The 16,083-nt window shown below is 41.5% G+C and overlaps 1 protein-coding gene across 2 annotated transcripts; it reads left to right on the forward strand.

Annotated features, from left to right (window-relative positions):
- Positions 1 to 1,427: 1,427 nt before the first annotated feature.
- Positions 1,428 to 15,069, forward strand: rundc3aa (RUN domain containing 3Aa). 2 transcript variants are annotated; one of them, XM_078269213.1, is made up of 11 exons: positions 1,428 to 1,666; positions 10,576 to 10,703; positions 10,953 to 11,086; positions 11,208 to 11,293; positions 11,564 to 11,653; positions 12,344 to 12,424; positions 12,512 to 12,677; positions 12,786 to 12,943; positions 13,508 to 13,621; positions 13,730 to 13,836; positions 14,223 to 15,069. In XM_078269213.1, the coding sequence occupies exons 1-11, from the start codon at positions 1,560 to 1,562 to the stop codon at positions 14,363 to 14,365; spliced, it is 1,314 nt and encodes a 437-aa protein (XP_078125339.1). In that variant the 5' UTR covers positions 1,428 to 1,559; the 3' UTR covers positions 14,366 to 15,069. The 2 variants fall into 2 exon arrangements, with proteins under 2 accessions (XP_078125339.1, XP_078125340.1); XM_078269214.1 differs by having other exon boundaries at positions 10,576 to 10,691.
- Positions 15,070 to 16,083: the final 1,014 nt, after the last annotated feature.

Here is a 16,083-nt window from a genome sequence, read left to right on the forward strand (position 1 = left end):
AATCGCTGTCTCCACAGCGCCCTCTAGTGTCTTGGAGTCTTGGTTAGTGGCCTCCTGCTGGTCAAGATGACAATCACTACTGTCCATAATTTACCTGTATTCTAAAACCAAAACATATTCAACATATAATTACATTAAACAACATTCTTAAATGTACTTTTTTCCCTCACAGAACACACGGCGTATTTCACTGTTCACGGAAATATGGCAATAGTATGATAGATTATACTGTTTATTGCTGTATTGTTTTTCTGCCTGTGTGGTATGACACCATATTAGAGCCCTGCGCGGGACCGTTTTCTTCATCCCGCTGCCGGCGAATTTCTGACCATTACCGCCCGCACCCGCAACACGTGTGTTACACTCCCGCCGGCTCCCGCAATGTGTATGTCCACTCCCGCCCGTACCCGCAAAATATGAGAATTTATGCCCGCACAATAATAGAGATACATTGATGTTGTGTCTTCTCCCGTCCCGCATGAGAAAACACGTCATTTTATAGGTTAATAGGGAGAAGATGCAGGCAAAGAAGGCAGGTGCTTGCTGCTGTTAGGCGGGGAGGAAGGAGCTGAGGATGAGGGAGAGAGGAGAGGGAGAGAGGGGGAGGAAGGAGCCGAGGATGAGGGAGCGGGCGGACGGTGAACGCTAGTGTCTGCTCATAGATGGGCTATACAGTATATACTCAGTCAGTATATATGTATATCTATGGTTTCTGCTGGCGTGGGGGGGTTCCAGGCTACATCCCGATCCCGCAGTGTTTTTTTTTTTTTAAATTCCCCCAATCCCAATGCAGCCCTCTACACCATATACTGATACTGAAGTTGGGCCCCTTCTGTAAACCAACTTTCCTTAATCAGTCAATTAATTATCCATGTAGGCCTACAGTATTTTTGGATGTTCTTCTTAAAACTTTATTTTTTACACTTTATTATATATAATAAATAGAAATATATATTATATATATGCAAAACAAGAAGTCTAGCCTACATAGCAGCTCTAGAATTGTAATATAAAGCAAGTGCAGTAAACATAAACAAATTAACTATAATAGAAAATAAATAACAACGATTTTACAATTTTTTTTATTTATTCTGTATTTTTTAATATGATACTTTCCTAACAGTAGGTAAACAAAAAATTAACAAATATGTATTTTAGGGTTTTTTGAAGAAGTATTTAGCCTGAAAGGAATTTAGTACGAATAGGCTATACAAAAGTACGTGAAGGCATCACTTATCTCAGCTGTGCCAAGCAAGTGCATGACGTTCGCTGAATACAACCGGAAATAAAGATCGAAATAAAAGTATCGTTATTCGACAATCAACACAGTAAAACGCAAATGAATGAGGGTGATTTTATTTCGAAAGTTCTAACCGGAACTTATACATTTAGTCATCTCTGGTCGTCGCTGTTCTGTCCTCCTCCTCCTCCTCCTCCAGCAGCAGCAGCATCCGTGGCTCCCCGAAGAGGACATCGGGTGTTTGTAGGACACAGGGCCCGCGGAGGGAGGGGTCCTGGCCTGGGCACGGATCCCGAAGAGGCCCCGGGGCCGCCGCTGGATGGAGTCGGGCTGCATTCACACAGCAATGGCTATGGGTCTGACATCGAAAAAGCCGTCTGCTCGGAGCGTCGGTGTGGAGCGAAAAAACCTCATCACGGTTTGCAGGTATAGCCTTACCTCACGACTCCGTCGATTTACAGCATTATGTACAAGTAGCCTACCAGTCCCTGCATGCTGCTCAGTTCATCATTTTAATAATCTGACGACCACAATGGAGGATGTTTATTTATTCCTGGGGTGAAACAGCGGACAGCAGTAGGCTACATACAATATATGGAAAATAATGCAGAAAAAATGACATATTTCTAGAAATGCTAGGGATGAAGAGGAGTCAGGTGCATTTTCACCTTCACATACCCCTGCTATCACACCCGCTTCTGTAGACCTATATTCCCTTAATCTTCAATGTTGTCCTTTGAATTTCCTGGATGCACTTTGCTGTAGCATAGCTCTAAATATCATATCATTGGTGTCACGTTTATGCAGGATCACTAAAACCTCTTAGAGGAAAGTCTCTTTTAATTTGAACAGGTTGAGACACCTGCTTGATTCCTGTCTATACAGATAGATGCAGCTTCAAAGGATAAAACATGAGACTAGTAGGCTCATTTTGATTTTAGAGCTGGACAGAAAATACAACAGCCAACAGCAGGTTTCCTCCTCCATCACAGTGAGGTTGAGTGCCTGAATGGGACAAGGACATTGGGAGCAGTGCAAGGACTCCTCCCCCCATCAGTGTCCCTCAACCTACACAGTACAGCGAATGCTGGTGGACCGCGATGTGCAGTCTCATAAATCACTGGTCAGAGTGGTTAAGGCTGTAAACTCATGTGCATCAGAGAGCTGCGATGACCCTGAACTCACCTTATGAGGTATCCAGTTGCTCATGTAAATTACATCTCTTGGATTTAGAGCTCAAATGTTACTCAACGAGTAATGAGGCTTCTTTCACAGTGGTGGCATGTTGTTGTTTTTTTATGTACATAGTTGACATTTTAAGTCATCTGTTGTGTATCTCAGTATGATCTAAATTAGTAGTTTCCAACCTTTTTTGTCTTGTGACCCCCCCCTAAAATGAAAATGTAACCCCAAATTGGAGATTGAGTCCGTAATGTGAACATGATTGGTGAGTAGTTTGACCAAAGACTGATTTTTGTTTTTATTTTGAATATGATTTTTCAGGGGCCCAGAGGATGTGAATGTATCCAGTACCTCACAAGAAAAAAAGCACACATTTAGAGAAAAGACAGAAATAATATATATATATAGTTTTCCTTCTTATCCCTTAAATCATCTTGTGACCCTCAGATAGGAAACCCCTGATCTAAATAGCCTGCATGAAGTCTTTAATTAAGTACGCTTAAAATCTATTGTAGTATTTCTATAAATATTCTTTTTTGGATGAAACTGTCCCTGATGGACTCAATAATATATTAGTGATGACCTGTTTTATGGTGTTTTAGTCAAATAATGTAATGTTTTTCATTGATAATCACTCTTGAATCAATAATAGTATTCAGGTATTCAGTATAACAGGTACACTGAGTAGCTGTTCTGTTTCGAGGATGCCCCCTTGATATTATCTGCAGGATGACTACAATTATTAAACTGCAAATAAACTGCAGTCACAAATGGTACTTCTGAAAATACACATATTTATTATTATTGTCTCAGTGTTGTACATAGCAATGTCTTAAATTCATATTGCTACAATACCTCCACTCCGGCTTAAATGTGTCTTTAATATCGGGACTGTGAAAATTATTTTCATTATCAGTTAATCTGCTGATTATTATTTTTGATTCATTGATTAACGGTTTAGTATATAAAACGTCCGAAAAATACTATAAAATATTTATCTTCTTAGAGCTTAAGGTGACATCTTCAGATAGCTTGTATATAGCTTTTAGTCTGTATCACTAGAGACTTGTAAATTACAGCTTTACTTTGATACTTTTATAGTGCTCTCGTAAAATGTATTATAGCATTGCTTTATGTCTTGAATTGCAAATTGACTATAGTCATAAATGGTACTGCAGACAGGGACGTAATTATATTTGGGAAGTGTGTGCAGGCGTTCTGCCAAAGTGACGTTATGCATCCACATCCTGCTCTTACCTCCTTTCTGTTTTATTTTCAAGGAATTCAAACTGTCTTTGGCCTCATTCATGAACATAGTCAAAAGTAAAAAAAAAAACAAAGTCAAAGTCCGGACTCTCAAATAGACACACAATCAAGCGTTTTTATTCCAGTACCTTTCTGTCCAAGGTCCTGTCTGCATTTTAGTGACACATACAGTGAAACAAAACACAAAACATCACACAGAGCATGCCTGCAAAGAAAGAGAAGTTTTCACAAAAGACTCACAACACAGAGAAAGATTAGCGAGGGAACAAAAACACAGTTGTTTTCAGGTTGGCCTGACCGTGCTATGACCAATTTAATCATGTAAGCATTTTAATGACAAACACACACGACGACACATAAATATATCTCAAACTGCTTTTCATCAGTACTGCTTACTACACAGCTTCTTTCCACTTTCTAATGAACAACATGACATTGATTAGGTTCAGTTGGAGGGAAACTTCTTCCAGGCATGTCTGTGTCGCTGTCAGATCTGCATCTCCTCATTCATGATGTTTCTGACCTTTAAGATAAATGTTTTTCTTCTTGATGCCATTCTGGTCAGAGTTGATTCAAGTAGTAAAAGGTTGTTGTGTGTTTGTACAGTCTCATTGGAGAGAGATCCTGAATCAGCAGTGGGCCCCTGGCTGTGCATTAAAGCAGGCTGGGCATCACGTTGGTGCAGGATACAGGATCCAAGCTCTGTCGTGCTGCTGAGACACAGCTACTTCCACAGCTTGAACTGCTGCCTGGCTACAGTAACTAAGCTGACGTTAGTGCTATATTAGTACACCAGGCCAAGCTTTTATTTTCCCCCAATACATGTATGTGTATATATAAAGTCTGACCTCTTTCCCCTTTACTGTCACATCATACATGTTTAAAATACAATCAGCACACACAGAGATTAACATTTTCACAAGTCATTTGATGAAGTTATGTTTTTTTCTGGGACTTCAGAGAAGGGGGCTATTTCTGTTCAGGTTTGGGGGTCAAGAAATTCACTTGTTGTCACGTTCCCCTGTCTGTTACCGGGGGTCTTAACAAAGACAAACTGGCATCACAGTTCTTTAAAAAAAAAAAGAAAGTGTATTTGAGTGATCTGGCATAATGTGGGTCACAAGTACCAGGCACAGAGGTCTGCTCAATGTTTCAGAGCCTTGTGTTTACAGTGTATACTTAACAGAATGAGCCCATTTGAATAGCAACACATATGTACAGCAATAGACATTTGTGTATAGTAAAAGGAAAACCTGATCAAACATTTGCACCACCACAGGAAACTGTTTCTGCATGAGGCCTGTGTCACTTAAAGACCTTACAATAAAGACTTAAAATTAAGAATAATAATGGCAGAGAAAAAAAATAATAAAAGAGACTGGTGCGGTCAGGTGAAAAAAGTTGCAACTTCAAAATGTCAACTAAGAAGAATATTCAGGCATTTTTGAGTTCATCAAAATGTTTTCACCAGGTTAAAACTTGTCGTGTTAAAAAAAAAAAAAACTCCTGCAGAGGCTTGTACCAGCCTTCACACTGAGGGGTAATACATTAAAACAATAATGATTTTAGCTGCAATGTTTTTTTACCCGACAGCATCAGAAAATCCAAAGATGGTTTGTCTTAATTGCTTTGAAGAGACTTGGGTGATATTTATCATGTCCACAGTGACAGCAGTGTCATCATGATCTACTGTATCTTTGTGCTGTTGCCACTAGCAACAGGTTTTTAGCTTTACATGGCAGGGCTGAGGCTTCCTGCAGTCGGTGGGAATTTATTTGAAGAAAATATTGAAGATCAACAGTCACAAGGCAATTTGTTTACAGGCAACATGCTGTTCTCTAAAATTTACTGTTTTGTTGCTTTAGTCTGGCTAAGAGCTCTCATGCCATCGTCCGCGAATGGAGGAACAATGTTGCCGTGGACACGGTGAACCTAAGAAAACATAGATAAGATGAGTGAGACTTGATGTAAGGCGCTATCCCTTCAGCTGCTTCCTGTAAACAAAAGGAACGGGGAGGAAAAGGAATGAGGGAGGGTGGCGATGTGGTGCATCTTGGCTGAGGTTTGAGCTCTTCCGGGGCGTGGCTCAAGAGTAGAGAATAAAATGTCCTGTGTGCTAGTAAACTCGTCCACATATTCATATCTCATGGACATGCATCTGCAAGTGGGTGGCTCTTTGTGCTTTACTTTTTTTATTTTTATTCTTTACAATAGTAATGGGTGCCACTTTCCGTCTCTCAATTCCATTTTTATAGAATGATAGGAAACGTCAACAAATCTTTGCATGTCTGGAATAACATAGTTCAGTTTCTGTGCAGCCTTCTTTTGCATTTTTACTGATTTCCTGAGCTACACTTATTTTTACCATCAAGTATGTGAAATAACAGCAGAAGTTTCTGTAGGTTTGACTAAACATTCGGGCGTCTCTCATCTGTGGATCAGCCTACTCTCTCACCACCACTTTCACTTATTCTTCATTTTACTCCCCCTGTCAGGTTCAAACATCTGCTTTACACTCTCAGCGCTTCTCAGCCCAACACCCTCACTGTCCATCTTGCACACTTATCCCTCTACACCTCCTCTGACCATGAAACACTTTGCCCGGACGCTTATTCACAGATGGGGCCGGTGAGAGAGAGACACACCCTGCTGTAGTTTCATTTTTACGTCTTTTAGTCTATTCGGATTTGGCCCAAATTATCGTTCTTGTCTTAATATTTATCAAAGCACATGCATTTTTTTAATCTTGGCTGTTTGTGCAGATCCAGTACAGGACAGGACGTCTCCCCGACAGTCCAGGCCGATAAACAACAGCACTGGCTGGTGTTACACAATGCTGCGGCCAGTGAGGAGTCTGCCTGTGTCATCTGATCCTGCTGGTTATGCCAGGACTAAAGAGAGAGACAGAAAGAAGGAGAAGGAGAAAGGAGTCAGGGAAAAAAGAATAAAATGAAAGCTAAGAGAGTTAATGTGAAGCATTGTGTGTTTAGATAAGGTTTCACTGCTGATAAATGTCATTTTGGTTATCCTAGGTGATGCTGCAGATCAAACACACTTGTGTAAGTACAGTAGAGGGGTGAGAAAGGAGAACAAGAGGGCATTTAAAGAGAGAGCTGAGAGTGGGCTTGGCGGCGATCCATGCTGAGTGAGAGTGGGCACAAAAGAAGCTTGTCAGAAGGCCCTGCAGTTGTTTTTCAGTGTCAAATCGTACCAAGAGCATGTTGCCATTCCACTCCATTCATTTGCATTTAAGGCACGCCAGCAATTCCCCTTCAGATCAGAGGACTTCAGTTAATTTAAAATAATCTGCTGTAATATTCCTCTTGAGGGAACGCTGCCAATTTATCAGGTCAGAGAGGCCTTTTGCAACTGTTGACTTTCTTCTGTTATGATTTTAAATGCTATCACATCAACAAACACATAGCCATTAATCAGTGGTTCCCATACTGGGCCCAGGGAACCACTGGGGACACATGGTGGTTTTCCAAGGGCTTGGCACTCTGTATAATGAGGAATTGCTTGATTTCATAAATGTTTCTGTCTTTGGAAGTCTTCACAAATATGACCAGATTTGACCCTATGTTTCACTACCCACTTTTCATGTTAAGTTTTAGACAGAAGTCTAAGTCATTAGTACAATTCTCTACAAAATCAACTTTTCTACTGGAATTACTTAATAAAGTAATGTCAAGGAGCCAATCTCTTTGGGGAGCACATGGGGGAACACACAATATTTGTGCTAACTGGCAAACTGACATCACCTGCCAAGTGGATTTTGGGTCATGGTGGAGTAGAGCACATAACATGCTGGAGTTCTATTATACCTTGAAACCTGACCTACTTGGTCTTTGCAGATAACATTACGAGACAGAATGTAGATGCCACTGACCTGTTTCCTCGATAAATCCGGCATGACCAAAAAACAAGTCAAAGGTCCAAAAGTAAATTTAATCCATCCATTTTGGCTCTCAGTTGGAACAGGCCTTGTGCAGATGCTGTAGTGGTGTCCAAATGTTCTCTGTGATGGTGCTTCTTTCTTCTTCTTTCTTGTGACATTTTGTCCCCCCACCCCACGCCTAGGTCCCCTCTCATCTAGAGCGTCTTGCGTTTTGGGAAGATGGCTTTCCGAAAAGAGGTGGTGGTGGTGCCTCTGCTGAAAGAGGCGCCCCCCAGGGCGATCTTGGTCTTTCCGCTGGTGATGGTGGAGGAGCCCAGAGATGTTGTGCTCTTTCCCCTGGTAATGGAGGAGGTCCCCATGGCAAGCTTGGACTTTCCCCTCTTTATGGTGGTGTTGCCCAGAGTTAAGGCCGTCTTCCCCTCGGTGAAGCTGGTGTTGCCCATTGAGGAGAAGCTCGTCTTCCTGACCCAGATTCGACGACGGGGTTCGGGGCTCACTCAACGCAAAGCATCGCACACTCATGCAGCACGTCCTGCTCTGCCCCTCGGGGGTAATAGTAAAATCAGCTACAATCCAGAGCAGACCAGAATGCTAAGCGTGGATAGTGCGACCCCCGTGTCGCATAATGCCTTCGTTGAGATGATCGACGTGGGCTCTGGAAGGCCACATACCACCCATGTGTCCCTGTGAATGGACAGAGGCAGCCGTAGGTGGCCACAGCCTTTCTGGGGGGACAGGGACAGTGGAGTGATTGTCCCATCTCCACGACGACACCGGCCGGTTGAAGGACACATTGTTGCAAAAGGGGCAATCTGTGGTGACATCACTTTCTTCCGAGCCATTGTTCCCTATAGCCTCTGATTGTAAGACATAGCCTCTGTGTGTGTACGACTGTATACAGTATACCATATGTGAAATAAGTCACACAGTGTCAGATTTTAAAATGGGAAAGGATGAATGTGTTCATGTTTTCCACATTTAGTTGAGGCTTTGATTGCACCACTCCTGTATTTGTGTCGTCCTTCCGTATGAAATATGGGTGTCATTCCCTCGGTTGATGTTTGCTACCCATTTGTGTTCTTGCTGAACTGATCATTTGCAACTCATTATAGCATTATAGCACTATTTATGTCGTTTAGCTCCTAGAATATCTCCCATATACTCAGATCTATTTACAAAACAATCAAGCCAAGCAGTGTTTAGACATGTTACTTTTATAAGCATTGTTACATCAACCAGCTTTTACAGTTTTCTAGTTCAAAACTGTGTTTTCTGGTGGAAATATGGCAGCATATAGTTATGGAAATGCAGGCAATCAACCAATCTTATCAGCGTGCACAAAAATACCACATTTGTACCAAAGATGTAGACATGGTGATGACTGTACATGCACAATATACAGGAGAACAGTGCTGATGAAAAACACACACTCTAGTGTCTCCACATACATCCCACACGGCTGTTTCACACAGTTTCCCTCCCTTCCAAGTAGACACACCATAAACCATCATCTCATCGCTGTCACATTTGCATAACACGCTCAGCATGGCTTTGGAAAATCTCACTCTTGATTGCAAACCCATTAGATCTGCAACTCACTTAGCGCTTTCTTGCTCGGGAATCTACCTTGCGCAAACAGGTAACAGATGATGTCATGCCACATTGGCCTGTACACACATTGATCAAAAAACATAGCAGCTCTTTTTTTTTTATTGACTACTGACCTGGTAAAACTGACTAGATAGAAAAATCCCTGGGTTTTTGTTTTAAGTGTGTGCAGGAATCATGTGTGAAAATCCCAGTAGATGTTGCTGTGCGTTTCTTTGCCTCTGATGAGGGTGGCTTTGACCACAGACACAGACTTGGTCCCATGGGTGAAGGTCAGGGTGGTGAGAGAGCTTGTGGTCTCCCCTCGTGTAACAGAGGTTTTGCCCACCGCTATGCTGGTGTTGCCCAAAGTTATGGTGGTTCTGCTCCAGAAGATCGATGATTTACCCCAGGAGATGGCGTACTTAGTCCTCAGGATCGAAAACCTGCCTTTGGTGAAGGAGGTCTTGCTTGACAAGAATGAGGTTTTCCACTCATTGTTAGATTCTTTTTTGGACTGCTTGGTTGCTTTGGGTGTCTTAGCCCCGGCTTCAAGGGTCCTTTCCATCTAGGTGTTCTTGCGCTTGGACATCAAGGCTTTGCGGAAGGAGGTGGTTGTGGTTCCCCGGCTGAAGCTTGCCCGTCCCAGAGCCACAGTCGTCTTTTGCCTTTGGATGGTGGAGTCTCCCATGGAGGTGGTGGTCACTCCCCTGAAGATGGAGGAGTTGCCCATGGCTACAGTAGTCTTTCCCCTGGCTATAGAGGTGCTTCCCACCGCTAGGGCAGTCTTGCCCTCGGTGATGCTAGTGTTGCCCATCGAAGCAGAGGCAGTCAGCCCGAGCCCGTGCCTGGATGCCAGCTCCTAACATGCAAGCTGCATAACTGCCTGTGGTGCAGCAGGGTCAAAAGCCAAACTAAAGCTGCCGCAGCGGATGCCCTAAATAGATCAGACCACCGTGTATAGATGAGGGGGAGGGAATTATTTGATCATTCTTTGATGCTGACCGGTCCCTCAGAGAGACAAGACCCAGAGGGACCTGGAAGCACAGCATGCACAAAGGCTGAAAAGACAGGGGGTTAATTGTATTGTTTTCATGATAACACTGCCAAAGCACTGAAGGGGTACATTGTGCAGTACACAAGACAATTGGGGTGACCTCAGTATGATAAGATGGCGTGGTTCCCAAAATAAGAAAAAAAACCGCCTCCCCGCTATTGTTGCAGGATTTAAATACAGTAGTACATTTGTCTGCATGGGTACAGTACACGGCTGCATTTCATCGGCTTGTGCAGCACACAACCAACAGAAAGTTCAAATCCTTCACATTTGTGAAGTAGTGTTTCTCCATTGCATTGCATTGGGTTTTTGTAATTCCTCTTTCTCTGTGTGCTTCTGTTTCAGATTCTCTGTAAAGACTCTCCTAGAAAAGTACACTGCAGAGCCTATAGATGACTCATCTGAGGAGTTTATTAACTTTGCCGCCATTTTAGAGCACATCCTCAGCCACCGCTTCAAAGGTAACACTGCAGGTAACATATGGCACAGGAAAAGATGTACAAATCAGTTAATATGACTTGGAATGAATGAATGAGACAGTAAAAACCCAGATATGTAATATTTATTCTAAAACAGGGATAGATATTTACAGCATAGATTATACTGCAGACGTTAACCAAAATTAAATGTTTATCAAAAGGGCAACAATGTGTATGATTGTTCAGTTAGCTGTACTGCTTGCAGAAGTGATTCATTGCTGTGTTTGAATCTTTTTGGACCAGGTTCAGGAAGCTGGTTCAGCTCAGATGGACAGCGCAGTTTCTGGGAATATATTCGGCTGGCGTGCAGCAAGGTGCAGAACAACTGCATCGCCAGCATCGAAAACATAGAGAACATCAGCACATCACGAGCAAAGGCAAGGACATTTGTATGCAGAATTGTGTGCATGACTGAATGTGTGTGTATGTGGGATATTGCAAGAGAGAGCAGCAAAGAAAGCTCTTCTGTTCCTACTCACTTCTTGCGTTGTCCTACAGGGGCGTGCATGGATTCGAGTGGCGCTGATGGAGAAACGTCTGTCTGAATATGTGTCCACTGCTCTGAGGGACACGAGAACAACCAGGTCAGAAAGGGACAATCTAGACAATTTAGTTTATTTTAGTTTTTGATTCTAAGTGACCCCTGCTGCAGGAATGCTACTCTTTCATGGTGGCTATGTCTGTTCATTCTAATCACTCAAAGTAAAAGACATCCCTGTCTATGCACCAGAGGAAAGTACATGTCTGCTATGATGCTTAACATGAAATATATATCGTAAAATGCAGGCAGAATCCCAGTTGTATCAGTATTATATCTGAAAGTTAAAGATTATTACCACCTCTTCACCTGACAGGAGGTTCTATGATGATGGAGCCATTATGCTGAGAGAGGAGGCCCAAGTCCTGACTGGCATGCTGATTGGACTGAGTGCCATTGACTTCAGGTGAAGACATACACTGCAGATGCTGATGTACAGAGTGTTTCAATATATAAGTACACCAGTACACCCCAGGCTTTTATTTGAATCAACAGTTACTGTAGGTGGTATATATTTGTTAGCTGTTTTAAGTATCCTAAGTAGGTTAGTCTTCAAACTTTCTCTGCCCAATATTTAGGGATTACAAAGTCGTGAAGTAGTATTGTGAATTTGAGTATAGCATAGTACAGATTAACAGATTATACTGAAAAAATGAGGTATCTCAAACCTATTTTTATTACTTTTTTAATAGGACTATATCAAATAAATATTAACATATCTGTCTTAGGCATCTTTCTCATGTACTCCACATGAAGTCGCAATATATTTCAAACTCCTTTTCTACTCTGTTAAAGTATTAGCAGGTAGTATGTATTCATATATACATATAATACATCGTGATAAGAAGATGTATATGTACTTTCTCATGTTTAATGTGTTTCTGTATCAATTATGTAAGTGAAAGTATGTCTGACACATATACAGTATAAAAGGAGCCGTTATATATAGTATAGTGCATGCACTGTATACATATAAAGCCAAACATGTTTGCATATGTGACTTCCATACTTCATTTCAATAATTGATATTTACTGAAAATATACACAATTCTTTTTCAGTCACAAAGCAAGTTAGTTTTTTTCCGTCTTTCTGCAGTTTTTGCTTGAAGGGGGAGACTCTGGATGGGAAATCCTCAGCTGTGATTGACTACACACCTTACCTGAAGTTCACTCAGAGGTAAGACTGATCCTGTCACTACAATTTTAGCGTCACATTTTTTATGCATGTGCGACGCTGCAACACTGTCCCCTCTCTGCTGTGTAGCTACGACTACCTGAGTGATGAGGAGGACTGTCGCAGTGTGGACAGCAGTAACAGCGAGGAAAGTGTCCCCGAGCATCCCTACATCCCCTTGGTGACGGACGAGGAGAGCTGGAGCAACAAGTGTCGCAAAATGGAGCAGAGGTTTAAGATCGTCTATGCCCAGAAGGTGACTACCAACAGCTGCTAGAACCAAGTTAAAGCTGTTAAAAAATCTTGTTTTTCACTATGGGTTTCTACACACACAAATCCCTGTCTATTTACTTTGATGTCGCAGGGTTACCTGGAGGAGCTGGTGCGTCTGCGGGAGTCGCAGCTAAAGAACGTGGAAACGGAGAACAAGCGTCTGAGAGCCAAGGTGGAGGAGCTGACGGTCCAGACCCAGCAGGAGAAGAAGGAGCTGGAGGCCGTCGTGCTCGAGCTGCAAGCACAACTGTGAGAAACACAAACCTTTGGAAATACATTCACCAATACTTTATTTTCCTCAGTAGAAAATAAAGTATTGCTCTATTAACCTAGTTAATGTAACTAGTCAATATGAAAAGAAAAATGTTATGCAGATGCAATTTCTGATTATGCCAGTTTATGATGCAATACTCATATACGGTAATACGCAATATTTTGCTCTGACACATCTTATTTGAATTGTTTTAAGATACAATAAAAAAAAAAAAACAGACCTAAAGGTGCAATACTTGATATTGTTACAGCACCCAATAGCAGCCCCAAATCCCAAAATGTCCTCCCCAGCTTACCGTTGATGTTTTAAAGTCAACTATGAACTTTGTCGATTTTGAAATTTGGGGGCACTATTGGTTGCTGTAACAACATCAGGAAGTAGCGTTATATTAATGAGACACAAAAAAGTGTCTCGTTGAAGTTCACGAGAGATAAGTGATTTATTTAACTGCCACCTTCGATGTTCAGGTACATATTTGCTTGCTAAAATGAAAAGTATTACTTCTGAAATGAATTATTTGTGCTCTGTGCTTCACGCAGCTCTGCCCTCATGCCCTGTGATTCCTCCCATCTGGCTAAAGATCTCTCCATCCCGCTAGTCAACCAGTGGTCCACCATCACAAACAACCAGGGCGATGTCAAGCTTTTCCGCAGGTAAACTTACACAAACAGTATGGTTCTATTTTTAGCAGACGCTTTTAGATGCAATTAATGTAGAGAACTTTTAGATATGCGTGTCATGATGATGTTTTGTCCATGCAGGAGGAGTTTCCACAGTTTGGAGCAACTTTCTGCTGAAGTCAGTCTGAACTCTGACTCCCAGAGGACTGATGGGAGACAGAATGGAGATGCTGCCTGGACTTCAGCAGGTAAAAAAATACTTTTCACTGCTACTACATTCATCATGCAACATGTTCATGCAACATTTAAACCTGCAGGGATCTGTAGTGTACTGTAAATCTGTCAGCCATGTTATGCAATAATTCCTGAGTAACTGAACAAAACATTTTGAATCAGCTACATTTTACTTGTTTTACTCCAGTATAGAAAACACAGTAGTAAAGTAACATTTCTGCTTGAGTAGGAATATATTTGCATAAAAGCCTTTCAGAGGCAGCCACCCATGCACATGTACATACATACTCATACAAAGGCAGGCTTGATGGCTGTTTATGGTGTTTCAAGTGGGCAGCTTGAACTATGCACGATCAGAGGCTCAATTTTATTGTGCTTTTTCTCTGTTTTGTCCCCGTAGGAAAAGACAACACTCCCTCCATGCTGGGTCTGTGTGGCTCTCTGGCCTCTTTACCAAGCTCCAAGTCCCTGGCCAGCCTCAAGTCCAACGAGTGTTTGGTCAACATCAGCACTGAACCCAGCCCTGCGCTCACTCCCAGCTAGGAGCTCCAGAACAACAACAACAACAACAACAACAACAATGGAGTTTTAACCCCCAACCTGTCTGCCTGCCTGGTGATGCTGCGTTGCCCATAAACCCGACTAAAACCCTGCTCCCATAATCCACCAAGACCATCAACAGCTCCATGAGAACAGGAAAGTCATCTCTGGATTTTTGTACACATGAGAGTGAAGTCACTTCTTTCCCTTCTCCTCGCCTTATCCGCTCGACTCCTCTCTCTCACAACCACTTTGTACTATCTGTGAATCCCTTCATCCAAGATCATGTGATTCCTCTGCAAACTTTTGTCAGACCTATGTTCTAAAGCATCTGTTTATTTCCTTAAATTGTATTGCCACCTTGCTCTTTTTTTGAACATCAGTGTTCTTCCCTATGGTGTCGCCTCTGTGTTTGTAGGCCTGTTTTTAAGTTTCATGTCAAAATGTAACCAAACTTGCAGCTACTTGCAAAGAGAGATGTGATGATCAGATACAGATCGTCCATATAAAGTAGAGGATGGGTTGTACAGACTGTCCTCACACCACTGAGAAGTAAGTTTTATGGGTGTGACTGAACGGTGCCTGAGGTCTGCCACCCCATGTTTATTTATCTGATTGTATCAAATGCAACAGCAGTATGTTCTTTCAATATGTATGCAATGGGTTATTTTTGTTTGTTTTGTGTTGCAATAAATCTTTTTCCATTATGTGTGTCTGTTTGTGTAGGAGAGTAACACAGGAAGATGCCAAAACAAAAACGTGATTTTAAAGAAAATGGTTTCTGAATGGGAGGCAAATGGAGATGTTGGATGGGGCAGCCGGTTGCATGGGACAAATGTGCTCTAGCTCCATCTTGTGGTTTACGATTATAAGGTGTAATATATTGCATTAATGCCCAGATTGCTTATTAATTCCTAAGAACAATCTGAGGGTATTAAAGAGAAAAACATAGGTAGCTAATTTATAAAAAGCCACACCACCTTTCAGAGACCACCACAGTTAACAGCGCATCAGATAGTGTGAGAACGCTTTATTCATGCAACTGAAATGAAATGGTGCATGATACAAAAAAAGTTACCTTAAAGCCTTTTGGTCATTATGCAATAATGTCAACAATATCTATACATTAATATTAGAGTTGAATATGCTATAATAATAATAATAATATATATAATATATATATAATAATAATATATGCTATAACTAGTAGGAACATATACATCATTCGTATTATTGAATAATGTGGATGAGATTGTATTGCACTTATTGGCTATAAAACAGTGCACTCTTTACATTTGGTATGATTTTAATTATGTTTAGTAACTTTGACAGTAACAGTTGAGGCCTTTTTTTCTTGTTTCGTGTGGTTTTGTTGCATCAATAATAACAAATCTAAACAAAAACTATTGTTTAAAGTGTGTAAACGGTACAAAAAAGACCCCAGACTGACATTTTATTAAGGATAAGCAAGTTAAAAACTCACTGTGAATGCATGTGTTATGAACAAATGTGCTTATTTAGATAGGGAAAATTAGTTGTTGGGAGACTATATGACAATGCCATGATATCAAACTGAATATAATTTTCCAAGTGTTTATTTTATGAGTTTGGACCCTATTAGCCTCTGTAGTGACCTTTGTTGTCCCTGAACCACACTTTGGGGACCACACATACAGCCACACACAGACAGACCCCATGGTTGGGAGTATATGTGTGTGTGT

The sequence above is a fragment of the Sander vitreus genome, chromosome 15 (genome assembly GCF_031162955.1).
Source record: "Sander vitreus isolate 19-12246 chromosome 15, sanVit1, whole genome shotgun sequence".
NCBI classification, from domain to species: Eukaryota; Metazoa; Chordata; class Actinopteri; order Perciformes; family Percidae; genus Sander; species Sander vitreus.